This window comes from Antrostomus carolinensis, unplaced genomic scaffold, assembly GCF_000700745.2.
Source record: "Antrostomus carolinensis isolate BGI_N321 unplaced genomic scaffold, ASM70074v2 scaffold13887, whole genome shotgun sequence".
Classification (NCBI taxonomy): Eukaryota; Metazoa; Chordata; class Aves; order Caprimulgiformes; family Caprimulgidae; genus Antrostomus; species Antrostomus carolinensis.
The window spans coordinates 34,359-54,548 of NW_010329695.1; the positions used below are offsets into that span (position 1 = coordinate 34,359).

The 20,190-nt window shown below is 42.3% G+C and overlaps 1 protein-coding gene across 1 annotated transcript in view; it reads right to left on the reverse strand.

Moving 5' to 3' along the window:
* Positions 1-2,786: 2,786 nt before the first annotated feature.
* The window catches only part of LAPTM5 (lysosomal protein transmembrane 5), a 23,256-nt gene continuing 5,852 nt past the window's right edge, over positions 2,787-20,190 (reverse strand). The window contains exons 2-8 of the mRNA XM_010172673.1: positions 18,494-18,587; positions 9,450-9,526; positions 8,643-8,771; positions 7,997-8,119; positions 7,347-7,442; positions 4,053-4,145; positions 2,787-3,107 (exon numbers count right to left, since the gene is read on the reverse strand). Coding sequence (XP_010170975.1) covers positions 3,033-3,107; positions 4,053-4,145; positions 7,347-7,442; positions 7,997-8,119; positions 8,643-8,771; positions 9,450-9,526; positions 18,494-18,587 — 687 coding nt within the window. The 3' untranslated portion in view covers positions 2,787-3,032. The remainder of the gene's footprint in view (positions 3,108-4,052; positions 4,146-7,346; positions 7,443-7,996; positions 8,120-8,642; positions 8,772-9,449; positions 9,527-18,493; positions 18,588-20,190) is intronic.

Sequence of the window (20,190 nt, forward strand, 5' to 3'; positions counted from 1 at the left end):
GGGGTAAAGAGTCAGTCAGTCAGGTAATGTAACAGACATCTCTGGAGTCCTGGAGCATCTCCACCTCCATGAGATGCCGCTGCTTCTAAAGGTGGTCAAGTCCCTCTTACACATCTGTCCTACCAGTGCTGAGATCATCAGCTCAATCTATTCTCTACATCAAAGAATTGCCCCTCATTTCTCCTCTGCGTTGGAAAAAAAAAGCAATGTGTGGAGCAGCATTAAGCATATTTGTGTAAATTGGTTCTCAGCCTGTGTTGCAGAGACTCACATCAGTAAATCAGTTTGGAGAAGAAAAAACAGTATGACAGAAGCATATTAAAAAGAGTCTTTTATCAGTCTCAAAACCAGCATTGATAGTGCCATCGTCTGACTTATTAACAGGCTTGGGACAGCTTGTGTTCAGTTTGTGTTGGCCAAATCATCTAACATTTCAGAAAACCAAAACCACTTCCCGTCTAGAACTCAGCCCCTGACCTGGCTGGAAACTCACAATAAATCTATACATTTTATCAGATTTCAGGGGTTTTTGAGCCAGGCTTTCACAGGGAAGCAGAAGGATCGTCTGGCTTGCTAAGAGCCATGGAACATCAGGTTCATTTAGAAGATCAGGTGTGTACCCAAAGGCTCAACTCCTTGTACACATTGAAACAAACCCCATCTCTGCAAGAGATGTGGTGAATGTAATTTAGCTGCTTTAGCTCTATTATCAAAGTCAATTAAATGAAGAGGCTTAGGGAATGTACGTTACTCTGCTGCAGTAACTAAATAGCCAAGAGCGTTATTAATGGGAATTTAATTAGAGGTAGAATTTGAACCATTTAAAGAGAGGGAAAAGGATTTTTAACACAATTTATTTGGATCACACTGAGGAATCCTCTTCTGGTTTAGAAGCCAAGTGAATTGCCAGCATTTCTCATAATGATACTTTCAGCAGACCCAGTTCACAGGCTTTTGGTCAACCCTGGTCAGTGGAAGGCAGCCTGGTGAAGATGTTCCAGTGCTGTCATGGTTATCACACACCATCTCAGCACCTAGCGACTCTGATGAGGAATGGGAAGGACTGTGCTTCCAAATAGCTCCCTAAGCTAACAAGGAGAGACACTTCACTCAGGTAGCCCACCCCATGGCCTCCTCCAGACCTGGTTTTGAGCACTGCAACCAAGGTGGACAGGTAGCTGGTGAGAAATAAGAAGCAGACAGTTTCAGGGTCCAGTCTGGTCTTCAGAACTAGGACCAAGAGGGCTGACAGGTGATGTCTGGAAGATACTGTAGCTTATTGATTATTCATATTTCAAAGATAATGTTTTATCTTCCCACCTAAATAAGCAAGAGACTGGGCTGGACCATGATGCAAGAAGCTGGGATCTTCACATGCTTCTGCAAAGTTTTCTGGTTGAATTTTGTGTTTGTCTCTTGCTCTTTGGTCACAGTTAAACAACTGCTAGATTTAGGGTCAGAAAAATTATTTTCTGCCTGAAGAATTTGAAGAGTTTGTACTTTTGTGAGTGATTTCAAGAGTGTTTAAAAGCACTGGAGACATTAAAATGTCATTGTGGCACACCTTTCCAGACTTCATGGCTGTTGTTGAGTATCCAGGTCCCCAGAACATGGGAGATGAAGCACAGAGAAAGGGAATTATCACCCCTCTTCAGTGATGAGAAAAACCAGCTCAAAAGTATATGACCAACATCTTTATCTTCAACCCCATACACATAAATACACATCCAGTGAAAACTGCATGGGGCAGCGCTGACATTTCTTTGGCGAATCTTCCATTGAAGCTTGTTTTGTTTTGTTTCAGAGTATAACAAAGTCCCCAGGCTGTGGTCCACGCTGTGGATGATACTGGAATGGTTATTCCAGAGCAAATTACACTCGCATACTCAGTTGTTTTAAAAAGAAAAAGAAAGCGACAATCCAAAAAGGTGAGCAGATGCTAAATTCCAGATACCTCATCATCTATCATCAGCAACACTATTCACTCACATCTGCAGAGACTGACCTGTGCAATCAGAGCCAGTTGTGAATGTGCCACAGAAAGCAGGATCTTTATCACTGTTGATAATGCACAAGAGGAAGGAACAAGCTAGATTTTTAGATGGAATTGCCAGGTTTGATCCCATCTGCAAGCAGCACATGCATGAGCTAACATCAGCCTAAGGTCAAAGTACTATTTTTGCCAACTAAATATGTTGGCAATATTATAAAAAAATATATAAAATATAAAAAAATAAATAAAAGCAATATTTTGCTTTTAAAAAGCAAAATATTGCTTCCTTGCAATGTACTTCAGACAGCAGGGACAGCATCATTCAGAAATCAGACAGCAAATTATTGAAGCCATTAATATATATATATATATATTTTTTTTAATTGAAACATATTTCAAAGTCACACTAAAAGCAAAAAAGTGCAAACACTCAGGTATAAAATGGCAGAGCAATTCTGTGGCAATTCCAGCGTGTTGTACATTCTGGAGTACACACTATTAATCATCATCATAAGCAGACAGGATGAGAGCTGTATCATAGTCCATTTGAAATCTTCATTCTTTTGTTGACCCCTTTCCCATAGAGTCTTCATTAAAAGATGGTGGTTGGGTTGGACTATCTCAGCAAAAAGGGTTCTTGTCCATTTTCCCCCCATTCCACTTCCTAATTCAAAATGAGGCAGATGAGAAGCAGCATCTTGCTGGCATAAAGCAAGCCTGACAAGGGATCCAGGCCAGTGCCTACACTTCACATTAGCCAGATGTCATAGGCCAGTGATGGGAACTTCTGTGGTGCCTGGTGCCAAGTTTATTAAAATCAGCACTGCAACTTGATAGTACCAAGAGAAAACTGCCAGTGTAGAACAAGGCACCAGCTCCAGTGCTTCACCATCACTCTTTGTAGGCTCATAAAGTGAGCTAGATTGTAATAAGCATGATACTGCTATAAAGTAAGGACTTCCCAATGGGGCTGACTATCTGGCAGAAGGGGTAAGAGGCATCAACAGCAATACAGATGTCTTCTCTCCATGAGCAGAGCTTAGATTCCTACATAGGGTGGTGGAGATTCCTTGGAAGGCAACTCTAAGGCTTCTTCATATGATGGCAGCACAGCCTGAAAGAGAAGACCATTGGTTATGGGGATCACATGAAGAGTTTCAAGTGGCTTTGATCTTGGATGTGTTTCTCTACCTAGTTCAAAGCAGGGTAAAAGAACCACATGGGCTGTAAGACATAAGGGGTAGAAATCCAGTAGTGTTAGAAATCAGCAGCACTTTATAACCACTTTGCTGCCAGTCCCACCTCCCTCTCCCAAAGCATGGTTGCAATAAATGAACCAAGGATCTTTAATGTCCAGAATATAAGCCTCATTGCCTAAGCAAAGAAGCTAAGCTGAGATCATTGCAGAGGGCCACGATGCATACACAGCAGCGGGGCACATTGCAGGCAAGATGAGGCTCATCATATTTGCCAAGTTTCAACAAGACAAATGCCTACACTTAGCATTCCATAGTCTTCCTTTTTACTTCTCATCCATCTTTACAGTATCTTTGTAAGGTCTTCAATATCTTTCCATTGTGTCAGAGCAGCTGGATGCTACTATTAAAAGAGATCATCAGTAATCTAAGGAAGGACATGGATATTCATTATTTAGCAAACTGTTAAGATGAAGGGCAACACATCAAACCTCTCAGACACTGATTCAATGAAAGGTGAAGGCAAACTACTGTTAAGCACAGAAACCAAAGTTCAACTGAAATTAAAAAACACATCTCTGGATCAGAGAGTACAACTGACATATTCCCATTTATCTGCTTTTCTTGAAGTCTGAGTTTCAGGTTCCTTGCAGATAACATTGACTTTGAAAGATTTTGTAGAAAAGTAAAGTTAAAGGAATATAATATAATTGGAAACTGATTATTAGTACCTGTTAATACACATTTGAAGAGATGAACTCTCTCTCACATCACCAAAGAAGTAAAAGTAAGGATCATCCTGCATCTCATCCATCTAAGCCATGCCTTTTCATGGTGTAAATCTGAAGCAAGTCTTTACTCACCTTTTCAACTGCTTGTGGGTTGACTTTCACCTCCTCTCTCTTGCTGGCTTTAATATACTTAAAGCAGCTCAGGACACATTTGAACATATAGACCTGAAAAGGGAAGAGAAAGGGTCGTCTGCTATTGCATTGCAAGTCAACAAGAGCATTTCCACTTTTGCTGTCAGCCTGCTATTGTCCTGCTTTCTTCTCTGAAGCTAGAAGCATGAGACCATGTGTCCCAGGGCCTTAAATCAGTCTCTCTTGATCCTTCACTAGAAAGGTGACAACTCCATCTATTCAAAACAGTATACTGGTATGGGAAGTCAATGTGACTAGTAATACCATTAAATATAAAGCATGTGCTTAAAACCTCTGACAACGCAAAATGTCATCAGGTAAGAAAGGAAAGCATGTGTTTCATGTTATTTTTCTGAGCAGGCTACAAAGCTTGGATGTCTCAGAAATCCTTGTGCGCAACATCCACCTCCCAGAGATCCAAAGCTCCCATGGTCAATTAGGACTGACCTGACAGGTCAACTCATTCAACAAAATCCTATACTTGCATTAGTTACACTTTTCTGACAAGACTGCCTTGCACCTCACAGAGTTACAAGATGCAATAAATAGAGCTTTTCTGAGAAAAATGGATCAATTGACAGATTGTGGCACAAGAAAATAAGTCAGGCATGTGAAACATACCATATTAAATAAATATTTTCCCTACTCTGTGCGGCGAGGCGAAGTCGTGTGCCTCTTATTTTTATTGGCGCAAGACTCAACTTTAAAAACAGTTGTCATTTTCAAAGGAACATAGGGAGTTATATGCCCTGAGAACAAGCCATGTAGCTTAGGATTTCCTAGAACAATGAAAACTGTTGGTCTTGATACAAAGCCAGGACAAAGAACGAGAACAAAGAATGAAGTATCTGAGTTGAAGGAATCCATCTCTCAAACAAACTTCCAGAGATGAGGAGGTAAATCCAAACTTTAACCACCCTGAGGGAATACTGCAAAAATCTTCTCTCTTCCAAAAGCCTCTTTATACAGAGAGCAAGCATTCAAGACACTGAAACCATCGTATAAGCTGTACAAAAAACCCCTGCTCATCTGTGAAAGAAACATCCCAAAATTTAAAAAAAAATCATACAACAACAACAACAACAAAATCCTTTATTTGATGTTGATTCTGGAAGAGTTTGTTGCAGTATCTGCACCAAAAGTTGACTTCAGTAAAGTCTATTGCCAGCAACAGCAGGTTCGAGCAGAATATGTTAGTACATACAGCTTATGTAAAGGCAACCAGTGACCTTGGGATCATGCCGTGAGTGGATACCTCAAAACACTCAAGAGTCACTGTAGGATACCATTCTCCACACTGAACTGAAGAGGGGAAATTTCTCTGGCAGCCGTTGACATTATAAGTGGATGGGAAGCTTGTCGTAGAGGTCAGAAGTGGGCTGCTTCAGAAGTAATTATGTTAAATCCTCTCTTCCATTTCCCATCAGAAATACTTCATTCCCCTTGGTTTCTGCATTCTTATCACTGTGGTAGTGGAGGAGGATGACTTTATGATACTGAGGTGAGATAAAGATTACTCGTGGATGCACAGATCAGCAAGGGAGACTGTCCTAATGATGCTGTGTAACCATCACCCCTTCACTCACTCTGCCCTCTGAATACTTCTCATCTCCAAGGAACTTAGACTTGAACAACTGATGGTATCACCACTGGGGTTTTACAAGTAAACACACAACCAGCCATCAAGTTGCATGGAGAGACTTCCACTTTGCAACAGGACCTGTTCCCTGCAAAGGGTGGTGTTATATGAGAGAAAGGAGGGAGAGGAGCGTTACCATCCTCTGAGCACTGGCAGAGAAATCTTTCCTGCTAGAGGGTGAGCCAAGTCTTGCAGCTCTCATATGAAGTCACTAGAAGAGGCATTCAGTGGGGCAGGTGCCCCATCTCTTCTCTGTCTGACAGACCACCTTCTAGCTGAATTATGCTATGGTGTGGGATGCAGATAACTATTTGGGGACTGTAATTGCAAGTTGGCAGGAATACAGCACCAGATAAGCAGAAATAACATTTTAGTGTAAGAGGAATAAAGGTTTGTGATGGGTCATTAAGCAAGTCAATTTATGCAAAAAGATCCTGGGCTAGTCCAACATATTTAGATGCTACCTTGTGAATTCAGTGAATTGAAACTGATGGGTCCTAAATTGGCCAAATGGCCTTTTTAGGTCTAAAATGTTTCATGTTGTTGCCATGTTCCTCGGCAGATCTTTACTACTTGGAGGGAATTCTCTCATGAAAATGGTTTTGCTACACATGGAAGAGGGGGGGGTTGCCGTTAAGTTTAAAGGATGACTTATTTTGGGGAGTTTAGTAGACCAAGGAGTATTTGTGCCTTTCCATTTTTTTTAACTATCCTCCCCCATCCCTCCTCGTCCAAACTTCAGCGCAAGACGTCATTGCAAGTTAAGCAGTCTTGTAGCTAACCCTGTGGAAAATTCGAATCAACTGATTTGCCAGGTCAGTGAAATTTCTGCTGAAGACCCACACTGCCAGATGGGTTTCAGGGTTATCTCCACTCCTCTTGTGCAGTTTATGCAAATATTAAAAGATATGCTAAAGTCATGTCTGCAGTGCAATCATTCAAGACACTCCACTCCACACTGGCTTGTCTGGCCACCTGGGAAGAGTCTGAATAAAAAATGCTTCCCAACTAACCAGTAGCATTTTTCACTGTGACAATCTGTTCAAGTACCTGTAGAGATCAGGTTTTCTTAACCAATCTGAAACTCCCCAGTGAAAAACCTGTTCTCTGACCCACTGAAGCAGGAATAGAAACCAACTCATAGTGGAGTTTTCTGAGATGTAAGCAGAATTTAGCAAGTTTTAATTAAATTTCAGGGTATCAGTGTGCATAACTCTGCTTACATCAGTGTGGATACAGCCACTTACCCAAGTGGAAGATCTAACTTGCTGCTTAATGAACTAATTTATTTTGTCACACAATAGCAAAAGAGTTTCCTATATTTGTTTTCAAACACTTTATCCTTCTAGAGATGAATGGGCAGTAAGAGAGGGGTTTTTTTATAACTCACATGTGCAGAAGCATAAAACCAGTGATTTGAATAGTAGACTTGCCTCAGACAGTATGCTGAGGCTTAGCTCCTGTTGTGCCCAAGGAGAGACCAACAAGGCTTTCCAGTACTCTGTCAGGTTTAAGAGAGAAGCAAAACCAATTCCTCCTATTCTCCCAGGCAAGAGAGTTTCATTTCAGCCTCACCAGACCCTGCAGCCATTTACCTTCAGGAGGAGGACAGCAATGAATGCAATGGTGAAGGTGATCATCACTTTGGCATATTCCTCTGTTGGTAACTTCTCCAGGGTTGGCAAAAAGCCCTGTGAAAAGAGGGAGAGGATCTCAGTCATAAATGCTTCATCCCTCTACCAGGGTCACCCAAGTTGGTGGTGATCTCAGCAAGTTTCTCAGCCTGCTTCTCAGAAAAGTGGGACAGTTCACCTTGCTTTTCTCAACAGAAAGGGTATAGGGATATTTTTTTCCTCCTACTGTTTACACTCCCTTCAGCAGAGATTTTCAGAAGACTATTTAAATGAGCACTAAAAGTATAACTGTTTAATAAAGATGAAATCTGATGCATTTTCAATGCGTGCAGACAGGCTCTAACCAAATCATTTTGCTCTGCAATTTGCATCCATAAGATTCTTACGAGAAAAACAAGGTGTACATTTAAGAGACACATACATAAGCAAGCTGTCAGTCAAGAACACCGTGTTGGTGAGAACATATGGAAAATCCTCTTTTGTCACCAAACAGAGGAGTTCTGGGTATACTGTTGGGATCAGAGAAAGTTTACTCTGTCTTAACAACCACTGAAAGAAACTTCATAGGGTTTCACAGCATGAAAAATCAGCTGAGCTTGCTCATAACCTACCCCATTGTCTGAAGACTTGAGGCTGAGATAGCTGGGGACCTCCATGTAAGAGCTGCAGAGAGTGAGAATACTCAGGCAGAAGTCCAGCAGCTGCAGAGCCAGGAAAGGGATCTTCGAGTGTCCCTGCAGCAAAGAAGGGCAGGACACAGGGATTTAGTTATGATCACAAGATCACATCACTTCTATAGATTTTCCACATATCACACAGGGCTGGTGTTTTGTTCACGTTGACAGGCCAAGCTATTTAATTCACTTTTTCTGGCCAAAATGATGAGCAAATCATCTTGTTGGGCTGATTTATACAAGCTCCACAGAAGACGCCTCTAGCCTGAGCAGTGATACTCCTACCTCACCTCCAGCAAACCCTTCCTAGCATGGGCACACCAAGAACAACCTCCCCAAAGCCATGAGACAGAAAACAAAATTCACAGGAAGATTCCCAGACATGAGAAATTAAACAATGTCCCAGCTGTCAATAGTTTTCTTAGCACACCCTCTAGCCCCCAAGGGTCTCCAGCCAGTGTAGAAACTACCTTGCCATGAAAAACTGTGGCCCAAGATAATAATCCTTTATTCCTACATTACACATCAGTCTCCATCTCATAAAGAACAGTGAAGACCACCCCAGAAGTGAGCTGTTACCTACCTTGTGACTAAGGGAGGACACAGAAACAACCGCTGGGATTTGTATGTAGGAACTGAACATTGTTAGGAGGCTGAGGAGAAAGTCCATGACTTGTAGAGCAAGGAAAGGGATCAGGAGACGTTCTCTCTTCTGAGAAAGAAAAGCAGTGGCAGTTATTTCTATTCTGAATGGGAGAATGAGACCAGCTACCAACACATGACAGGACATATATAAAGGTATTCCAATAATAGTTTCTTGGAATTTATACATCTAATTCCATATACTGTGGTGACGATTCAGAGACAATGAAGAGCATCAACATTGATTTCTTTCACCCCCTTGGAAAGTTTCTGTGAATTTTCACTATGTGACATTAGCACTTGGTCTCATCCGAGCTGTCATTCAGCTGTCCCCAAAGTTTACCACTACAGAGAAAGCTGGGTTCTCACACCGATACATGGTCATCTCTCCTCCTGAAATGGGAAATGAATCCCCAGTGTAGTAGGAGTTACAGTTCCCCTCCAGAATCTGACTTGCAAAAAGCAAGGAAATGAAGCAATAAAACAACATTTCCAAATCATAATATTTCCATTCCTTAACACGAAAAATAGCCTTGATGGAAATGTCACCCAGATTGGCTAAATCTGGCAGTTGGCAGCCTTGCAGATTGCAAACCAGCCACCTTCCCCCTCTGTAAGAGAGCAATTTATCTGCTTTTTTGATGATACTTCAGCATTTTCAGTCAGCATCCTCTAGTCCCCTCCTCTAATACCTCCTAACTCAGAGAGGTTTCTGCCAGCAGCTAAATGTCATTTGTGGAGAACGTACCTTCACCACACCAAGGAGGAGGTTGAAGCTGATGACAAACAACATGGTGATCAACAGGAAACTGGTGACGACATCAGCTAAAAGTAAGGAAAGTAATGACCACATTACTAAAAGTCAGAGCCTGATGGCCCAAATAAATCATACCTCTAAGGAAGGGTTAAAATGTGATAACCTGGCAGAAAGAACTGTGTATGAGGGGGAATGAATGTCATGCAGCTATAAGGTAACCCTCTTTTCCCTTTCTACACCCACTTCTTCATTTATCTTTGAAGTTTATGTTTCTTTAGCCACCAGGTTGAGCAGACTGTCAGGTCAGGCACGTGGGACCCAAAAGCCTTTATTGCCTGGATTGAAATTTTAAATATCCGAGGCTACAATATTAATGTAAAATGAAGTAGAAAAATAGTCAGAGTGCTTTTAGCTAATGATTAACATGTCTGAGTTGGAAATGATTTTGAGACTCAAAGACGGATGAAGTAACCAACAATGAAATCTGGTGAAAGATCTGCAGACAAGAAAGCAGACAAGAAGCACGAGTTTTAACCACCTTCTGCCAGTATGGACCACAGGATTGCAGGGTGAAATATCTCACCTCCACTCCCTGTAGCTGTAGGATGCAACATACACATTAAAAATAAATGTCCGAGGAGAACAACTTGAGACAGTTCTTCCTACAGGGCTGAAGGCAATCTTTGTCAGCTGTTTTGGGTGCAGGTGTGTATCTTCCACACACATAGCTTCCTACTGAACAGTTCCCAAGAAGTAATTTTCCCTCTTGTTATAGCAGCCTGCCCTGATGATGACTACCAAAGCCTTACTCACACTGTATGGAATACATATTTGGTCTTCACAGCAGTCTAGAGAGTGTGAAGGTTTTTTTTTGTAGAGCTGGTTTGCTTCATGAAGAAATAAAAAGGTCAGCTCACTCCAAAGGCAAAACACTGCTACATTCTTTATCTGCCTCTGCATAATGTACAGTCTTTCACAGTGCCTCCTCCAACTCACCCTCCAATTTCTATCTTATGGCTTTACCTAAATAGCAATAGTCTGTTTGGGGTTTCCAACACCAAAGTGCCTGAATAAAGGGTTTAATTTTATTAGAAAAGAACAAAACTTTTAAATGGAATTGATCCTTGAGATCATCCTGATCCATCAGAAATGTTTGACTACTGGTTTGCTTCCCCCTGCCAACTGCTCAATTTATTCCATAGCTATTAAACAAATCTAGTGCCTAACTCTTATTTTTTCCATTACCCCTTTCACTTGTGTTCATAAAAAAATCTATAAATTGTCTTCTAGCCTGTTGGATCCCTGATATATTCCAGCTGCTCTGAAATCCTTCACTTCTCCGTATTACCCATTTTTTCCCCCCTTGAAACTGCCCCTCCATCTCCCCCAGGTTTGAGTGTTTCCCTATAGCTTTGGTACCACATTACATTTTTATCATATGGGGGAAGGGGGGGTATTTCAGTGCTTGAGCACACACCAAAGTGGTCTTAACTCCTTTCCTAGCTTTGCTGACAATAGAATAAAATAATTTACAAAGACTTTGAGGCAGAGGAAGCCATCCCTCTTTTTCAGGCAGATAACACCAAAACTTTACAAAACTTTTGCAGCAGAGCAGTCACAGTTGTATCATAATTTGGCCAGTTACTCTGAGCAAATGCAAACAGTCAGCCCAAGCCAAAGGGAGAGCCATGCTGGAGAAGGACAGACCTACCACCCAGTGCTGCCCACGACATCTGACAGGAGATGGGCCCATGTTAGATGCAGCAGCTGCAGCAGATGCAAACTGTCAAGGACTGCATCCAGGCTCTGCTAAGCAATGTGGGTATGGATGAAAGTCAGTTGAAGAAAGGACCAAAGACAATATTGAGAAGCTCTAGAGCCTTGCCAGGGTTGTAGAGGACCTGCCTGACAGCTGGGTTGAGCTACACCTGGCAGCAAGGGCAGGTGGCACCAACAGCAACACTCCTCACATCCTTATTCTATCAGAGAGTACGCTTTATTTCATTTAAATGCCTTGATACAAAAGATACTTTAATTTCCTTTACTTTCTTCTCAAGAATTAGAAACACACTTGTGTCTCCTCTAGAAATGAAATTTGCTGATGAGGAACCTTTAGTCTGAAAAGAAGCTCTGACCAGTATTTCCTTCCCTGAGCATGAGAAGCCTCTTCCTTTCTGGGGCTCAAAGGAAAAAACCCTTTGAGGATGCTGTATCCCTCAAGGAAGCAAAAATAGTTTATCTCAAGAGAGGGAGCAGCACTGCATGAGTTGCTGCACATGAAAGTGGCAGATATTAAAGACCTAAGGGAGTGATCAAAATCATCCAACTAACACTTAACCTACATCAGGAAAAAGAGTTTTGGTAGCAAGAGAAAATAGCTTTTAGTTATAACCTGATAAAAAAACCCCAAAACAAAACAAAAAAACACAAACCAAATGCAGGATCTGTTTACCACAAAGTAATGAGAATTGAAATGTAGAAGAGGAAGAAGTCTTAGGAAGAAGCAAAGAAAGAAAACCCAAATCCAGCAAGCCCTGAGTGACAACAGAGAGGACAACAGAGAAAGGCTTTACTGCTGAAGAGGCTTCTCACAGCTTTACAGCTCAGAAGGATGGTGGGAAGAGCCTAAGCTTCAAGGGAGAAAACTGAGCCCACCTTTCAGATGCAGGAGAGTAGAGAGGAGGCTGTGATCTGGTGCACAGATCCAAAGATTAACATGAGGACAGCATAAACTCAAAACAAAAAAAAAAAACCAGCTGAACAAAGAGGACAGACTCAGCCTTTGTAGGAACAGTTGTTAAAGGAGACAGTGCCAATCCCATTAAACCCCAAACTGCCTGAAACCATTTGCCCTGGTTTTCCTCCCAGAACCAACCATCAGAAGTTTGCCCCAGAGAGGATTTATCTCTTTAACATGGTGTTTCCTCAGCTTCAAGACAACTGTGTTTTTCTGCCTCTTTCTACGTGGTCTCATGCTCCAACTCTCTCAGCAGGCTCTCTAATTAATTGGGCAACTGGCCGTTGCTTCTGCAGGCTAATTGCTGGCAGAACCCATCTGAATTTTCCAAGCAGAACTTAGATCAAAAAACCCTAAACAAAATAAAAAAGAAACAAAAACCTGCAACCCTACAGACATAAAAGCATGGAAAGAAAGGGAAAACCAAGAGAAAACAACTTTCCATGCATTGTTTGCCTCTTATTTGTTCACAGCAAATATAGTTATCCTTTCCAGCAGATCTCTCTGGTCTAGGGATGGATTTGACCTCAGTAATGGAAGATTTTGCTTAAACAAAATGACTTCTGCCTTTGTTGGAGCACATTTAGCAGATGGGCTGAAGGAGTGACCCCCTTAGATAGTGGTAGCTGCTGGCTCTTAGCCCTGTCTGTGCAAAACCTGCATGAGATGGGAATGTGGTACATGTTCTAGAGAGGCCAAATGCCACCTGTAATACTTTCCAAGGGCTGGCAGAGTGGCCAGTTACCTTCTAGAACCAGCAGTAGATCCCTGGGAATCCCTGGGATTTGAGGCACTTGCAGTCACAGCAGACCCTAGAGAATGGATTACTGTGACTGACAGGCTCTTTCCATGCCCAGCATCTGTTGGCCAAAAATATAAGATATTAATTTTTAAGTCTACTCAGTATTTCCCTTCATGCTTAGTTGGCCTTTGTAGGATGAATGTTTGTCTCTTTTGTGCTTAAAAACCCTCAGAAAAGGGCAAAATTTAGGAACCTTGAACCAAGCTTGAACACTTGTTTAATCTTAAACACAGAGGCATTATTCCATGATTTTTCCCTCTGCTCCTCCTGTATGTTCTTCTGGGTGCCTATCTCAGGAATAACCCGTTTTCCTCTACGGCACCTTAAAAAGTGCTGGAGTATTCAGAGAATAATGGGGTTTGTCCCTATAGAAGGTGTGTTGGCTCTTTGAGAGCTGTTATTGCAAGACAAGAAGCGATTGTTACAAGAAAGGAAATTCCAGACAAAAGGAAAAAAAATGTTACAAGAAGTGATGGGGTCTGGAACAGGGATGCAGAAAGGTTGTGGAATTCTAATTTGGGGGAATCTGCAAACCTCAGCTGAACAAAGCCCTGGGCAAGCTGCTCCAACTTTGGAGTAAGCCCTGTTGGATTCTGTGATTCTGTTTCAAGCAGGACTGGAGACCTCCAGGGATCTACCTTACTTATGCTCTGATTCAATGATTACAAAATCAGGTTGGGAAGAAATGTTGCTCCTCACAAAGCCTGCACCACTCCGATAGAATATCTACCTACAGGAATATTTCTGTTCCACAACCACCTCCGTGCTGGCAGTGATACTTTTTCTCTGGCAGAGAGTATGGTGAGAGCTCACCCTCTCTGAGGTGCATCTTCTTTCAAAAGCATACAGGAATAAACAGCAGCAGCAAAAGAATAAACATGCTCTTATGTTTTTTTTTTCTTATTCAAATTCTCTGCGTCTGCCTGAGGCTCCCAGATATCCCAGGGAATTTAATGAGAAGGAATATATCTGTGCTGTGAAGTAAATGCTATTTTCCTTGGGGGAGGTGGTGTAACCAGAATGGGGGTGTATGACAGAGCCTCTGCACTAGATATTTGCATTCCTAGCAAGCAATACCAAAACCCACCACCCATCCAACAGGAAGAGAGAACATTTATTTGCCAAATGTCTATTTTTTATTAACTTCCTTCTACTCTGCCCTGCTGAGGCCGCATCTGGAATATTGTGTCCAGTTCTGGGCCTCACAGTTCAAGAAGGACAGGGAACTGCGGTGTGATCTCATTTAGGTTCCTGCTCTGGCAGGGGGATTGGACTGGATGATCTTTTGAGGTCCCTTCCAATCCCTGACATTCTGTGATTCTGTGTGATTCTGTGATTCTCTGAACTTCACATCAGGTTTTTTGCCCTGAGTGTAGCCAGGAAGGACACTGAATGAGTCCTGTTATTTCCCATGAATGCAGAGAAACCCCTTTCTATTTTATGGCCCAATAAACTGCCATGGGAAATACAAACAGGGCTCATAAGGCTATGGTTTAACAGTTGCCTTCACAGATCGTCAAGGATGACAGTGTCTCATTTGGTGTTGCTGATAAGCTGCAGGGAGTTGTTTCTGGACAGCCACATTCAAAGGATGGACAAGACCAGTAAGGGAAAGAAGGTTCCCAGTCCCTTTAGCCAGATTTACTTTTCACCAGAGAAGGAGGGAATGTTTTCTGCATAGGAAATGTTTATATAGGGTATGGTATATGCTGTGCACATGGGTCTTCAGGCATAACTGAGGTATATTTCTTGGCTGACTGGACAGAAATCGAAACAAGTTTTCCAGTTGTACTTTGTCCACAGCCTCAATTTTTATAGTCATTAATGAAAAATAAAAGTGATTAACACTCACACTGTACACAGGCATGAATTGAAGACATCCTAAAGATCTGACCAGTGGAGTGTAACCTTTTCAAGGCAGAAAACCATTCATGTTAGCAGCTTAGAACTGGTAAGATTTTAATTGAAATGGTTTTTTGGGGGATTGCTTTTTGGTTTTGTTTTTCCAGCAGGAAAATCTAGTCTGCCAAAGCTCATATGCTTTCAAGAATGAAACACAGCCAAGAAGACTTTTGCTAGGAAGGCTTCTCAGCTCCAAGATGAGATTTCTAATAGACTGTAAATGGGGGAGGCTGGATGGGAAATGCACATCTACATTTCTGCTGTATGTGAGATAGAGGATAGAGATTCTAACCTGATTCTTCCAAATTGCAACTGAATGCCCCAAATCATCACAAAACAAAGTTTACCTCCTGTGTCCTCTACCTGGCCAAATGAATCTTGTGTTATTTCTTCAATATGAGTTAGTTAGTAAATGTCGACCTACTTTAGATTAGCCAGCATCCTGGCATTGACCCTATCAGGGGTAGGAAAATCATCTTCAAGGTTCCCAAAGACAAAGAAGAACCTGGGTGTTCTCCTTCCCATTTTAATCCAGCATTTTCAACAGGTCTTATATTAATTTCTTGGTCAACTTTCATTAAAAAACAAATTTCAGAGAAGTGCTCTCAGTCCTGTGGCATCTTGTAAGCCATGAAAACAAGGAGTAGCGGGTTTCAAGGGACATAGCATTCCTCTTCTAAGGGCAGTTGACCAAGTCACCCTTCCCATTACTCTGGCAATCACAAAAACCTACAACAATCCCAATTCTCCTTCCCCACCCTGACCATAACTATGGAAGTCAAGGCCCATCCCAGCCTCTTTTTAAGGCATACTGCTGAGAAATCCTGAGGGAGCTCTGATTCCTTATAAAGAACTCTTATATGTATTTTTTCCTACTATATGAAATGCATTTTCCCCTAAACCTTGCCTTGTTTATATTCTGGGACCGTGACTACAGCACTAGCATTATATATTCTGAGATGTGTTTTAATCTGGCAGGATCTACAAATAGAGCAGCAGATGCTGAGGGCATCGAACAGAACCTCTCCTCAAATAGTTTTCCAACTTTTCCATCTGGGTTTTGAAGTAAAATTGAACTTTTTGTACTGCTTTGCTGTATTGCTTCCCTGTTAGTCTCTGGAAATAGAAGGGTTGCACTGAGTTTATTCCAACTATAATCAGAAAACACTCACAGTCTCCCAAGCAGAGCCCTTTGAAATGCTTGGGGAGAGAAGCCAAGTGGAAGTGCTGGGGATTTAATTATTAAATGTTCCTTTTTTTGTGTAGGAGGCAGTGGAAGAGGGGGAGGGGAAAGACCTGTCATTTTGATTGTGTGGGAAGAGGGAGGGTTGTTAAAAACAGGGCCAATTTCACTCAGAATGGTTCTGTTCTTACAGAAAGCCCTCCAGATTTGCAGAAATGCAAGTCTTGCTTAGAAAGCATATACCAGTTTCCTTTGGAAATTATCAAAAAAAATCTGTCTCAATGATTTATTTCTTTTTCTTTAAAGACTGTTTTACTTAGATACTTGAAGAAAAATAATAATTATTGGCCTTGGATGATCTTTCTGCAAAAAATAATGAAAAACCATTGTCATTTTTACATAACTGTCTGTGGGAAAATATTCTGATCTGTAAATATCATGTTCAGTTTTCAGCAGTTCAGATAATTTTATTATTCAGAATGCTCTACCATTAGGAAAAAATATTTCCAACTGTGCCCATGTACATCAAAACTGAACTAAACTAAACTAAACAAAGCAACAAAAAAACCCCAAACCCTAAAAAATGAGGAAGACCTTATGGTCACCCTTGCATCATTTTCTTCAGGTTTTATCTGTAAAATTAAAACTAGAAACATTTATTACAGAAATGGAAAACTGGGTTCTCCTACCTATGTTGTGTCACCTCGGCCACCCAGAAAACAGCTGGGGTTTAGTGCCTGTCTTGTGTATTTTTTATTGCCCTAAAGGGAAAGCTCTGCTGAAAGCATTTTCCAAAGCAGTCATCATGCAAGTCTACACTGGGTGTTGAGTTGAGCCACTGCTGCAGTCCACAGCTAAACAAAGGAGCCTCCAACCCACCCAGACTGGACTGTTTTGGAAATAATGACCTGTGTGAGAGATGTGAACCATGACAGCAGACCAAGGGCTCCATGTCCCTTATTAGCAGGACTCACCCAAATTTCCGTTTTCCACTTACTGTTGATGCCTTTCAAAACAGCCTTGGTGGATCACAGTGGTGCCTCCTAAAACCCAGCTGGGCTCTTATGAAAAATGTGAACCCATCTGTTAGCAATAAATTCACCCAGACAGTGATTATGCCACTTTTTGGTGCTTTCCACTGCGTCTGACTCCTACCCCGGGGACAAGTGAGTTTGGGATGTGCAGGAATCTGCTCTACTTTATTTCTTCTTCCTCCAATTACAGGGGACCTGTCTGTGCATCCTTGAACCTTGGGGAAGGAGATACTGGAAAAGTAGGGACCAGGCAAGTCCTTGCTGCTGTGGGTTGCGTTTTTCTCTGTTAGCCTTCTCTGCAGGGAGAGGCAAGGCAGGGTGTGTGAGTCTGGTTTCTGTCTTGGTGCACGCAGCAGAGAAGGGTTATCTCAACTTGTGGTTTTTACACTGAAAAGTGACTAAGAAAAGGAAAAAGCACCCTGTGTTTGTTGTTTCCAAACAGACTGGTTAAGTAATATTTGAGGTTTGGAGAATGATTTTCTTCTAAATGGCACCCCACATGAGAAATCTGCCAGATCTCTGAAATCCAAGCTCGATCCTTCCTAGTTCAAGCCATAAGAATTCAACCAACTGTGGTGATTATGATGCTTTGTGGGATACAAAACAGCCTGGCTGCTTCTTCCAGACAGCCAATGTTCTGCAAAAAACACCAGGCCTTGGGAACATTTGTGGATAGAGGTCAAAGGAACTGGTGGGAAAGGGAGGTGGGCTGGTGTGGCACTTTGAAATGCCTTCAGCTGTGAGGTAGGAGATTGCTGCATAACATGATGGATGATAAGAAGAGGATGGCTCCATGGTGTAGAGAGCAGGGTATTGGTGGCAATATCAGGCAGCCCATACACCCATGGGATGTAGTGTGGGGGTGCAATTTCTCCCCACGCTGGGACACCAAAGTCACTGGCCAGATGAGGTCCATTGAGGAGCTGGTGAGACACTTCAGCGTTTTCCTGGAAAATGCCCAACATGTGAAAGGAGTCAACAGTGTGTGTAAGGCTTAAATGGTCTAGAGTTGGTGAAAAGAAAGAAAAGGGGAAACTAGGACTGTCAGATTAATGTAAAGTGTATTGCAGAGGGAGTGGGAAGGCTGGAGGAGTATGAGGGTACTAGAGAGGTTGGGCTGAGGGCCTGATCCACTGAAATAAAGACAACTTCAACAGGCTTCACATTGGTCTCCCAAAAGCCAACACAGCCATGGCCTAAACCAAAATCCAAATCTTTAGAGCCTAAATTTTGACTCTGGTTCTGAGCTTTTGGCCCATCTGCTCTGAATATCAGTTTCCAATGTTTGATGAAAAAGAAAGAACAACCAATGTAGGACCTTGGGTTCCCTCTCAACCCCACTGACCTCTCCTGCTTTCCAGCATCCTGGTGACCTACCAATTCTGTAGTAATCCTTGTCCAGGTCTTTGCAAAAGCCTTTCCCGCTAGCCACCTCCAGAGAGTACTCAATCAGCAGCAAAACACTCATAACCTAGGAGAACAAAAGCAAAAGACACAATTCAGTGGGCCCTGGGCCAACTTCCTATCAACAAATTTGTTTCCAGGGAGCATGCAATGGCCTCAATCCTAAATGCAGGATGTGTCTCCAAGTGAGACAGTTATGAAGAGTTTAAAATCCTTTAAAAGGAAACATGGAGGCAAAAGTTATCAGTTCACTAATGGTTTGGGATTAATTGTCTTTTTCTGACAACTTCTGAAGGAGGATGGAGGAACCGCAAAGTTAATGAGTTTTGTTTCAACATTCTTTACCCTGAAAGTCCTGGCTTTACATTTTAAAATTGCATTTTACTTCAGAATTGAAGTAAACGTAACAAGAGTATTTTAAAGTACAGAAAGGAACACAAAAAGAATAAAAGTCTCCCTGTAAGTCTAGCTGTACTATTTCATTGACAAAAATACCATTTTCCTTCTTTTATTTATTTGAGAAAAATCTCCAAATGTGCTCTTTTCACAGTGAACCAAAATTATTTTCTCCATGTTTCCAAATTGGACTATCAAACCCAGACACCAGGGTTCATCCCATTCTGAATTTATCAAGCTGTTAGATGGAGTGAGGTCTCGAGCTGCAGTCTCAGTCCTAGCACTGTACTTCTAAATCCAAACAGTAATAATCTGCAGTGAAAAATCAATTTCTAACCCCCAGGTTAGGGAGAGCCCCTGTTGCATATGGGCCCTTTGGCAGTCGGGGTCTGCAGACAACCTCCATAAGGCTGGAGACCTCACTATGGAGCACCTCAGAGAGCAGGTCCAGGGTGTTTCTGTGCAATTAAAATAAGGAAATGAGTAGCCACAAGGCCAGACACCCCACCACATCCCTCCTGGGGACAATCCCACTCTACCACTGTGTACGCTACAAACAGCACATGCCAAGGGGACCAAACTTCTTGTGGGTCCAAGAAGAAGAAGTCCAAGGCCACAACAGAACATCAGTCACTGCCCACAGTGTTGTCAGAGCAAATAACAGCTCTTGGGGTAAAGGACCGCTCTGGTGGCATTTATGGCTCTTTCATCACCTTACTGCCACTTTCAGCACCACACAGTGAGATGGCACACTTTGGACTCCACCATGCATCCAATTTTCTTCATCACTTTCTTCCTTAGGTGCATCCATTGCTGAGCCGGCAACGTGCGCTCAGAGCCCAGAGGCCAATAACCGTGTCCTGGCTGCACCCAGAGCAGCGTGGGCAGCAGGTGGAGGGAGGGGATTCTGCCCCTCTGCTCCGCTCTCATAAGGTCCCACCTGGAATACTGCATCCAGTTCTGGAGCCTCCAACACAAGAGAGACATGGACCTGTTAGAACGAGTCCAGAGGAGGCCACGAGAGTGATGTGAGGGCTGGAGCAGCTCTGCTGTGAGGACAGGCTGAGAGAGTTGGGGCTGTTCAGCCTGGAGAAGAGAAGGCTCCAGGGAGATCTTATAGCGGCCTCCCAGTACCTGAAGGGGCTACAAGAAAGATGGGGAAGGACTTTTCATAAGGGCAGTTAATGACAAAACAAGGGGAAATGGGTTTAAGCTGAAAAAGGGGAGGTTTAGATTAGATATTAGGAAGAAATTCTTCACTGTGAGAGTGGTCA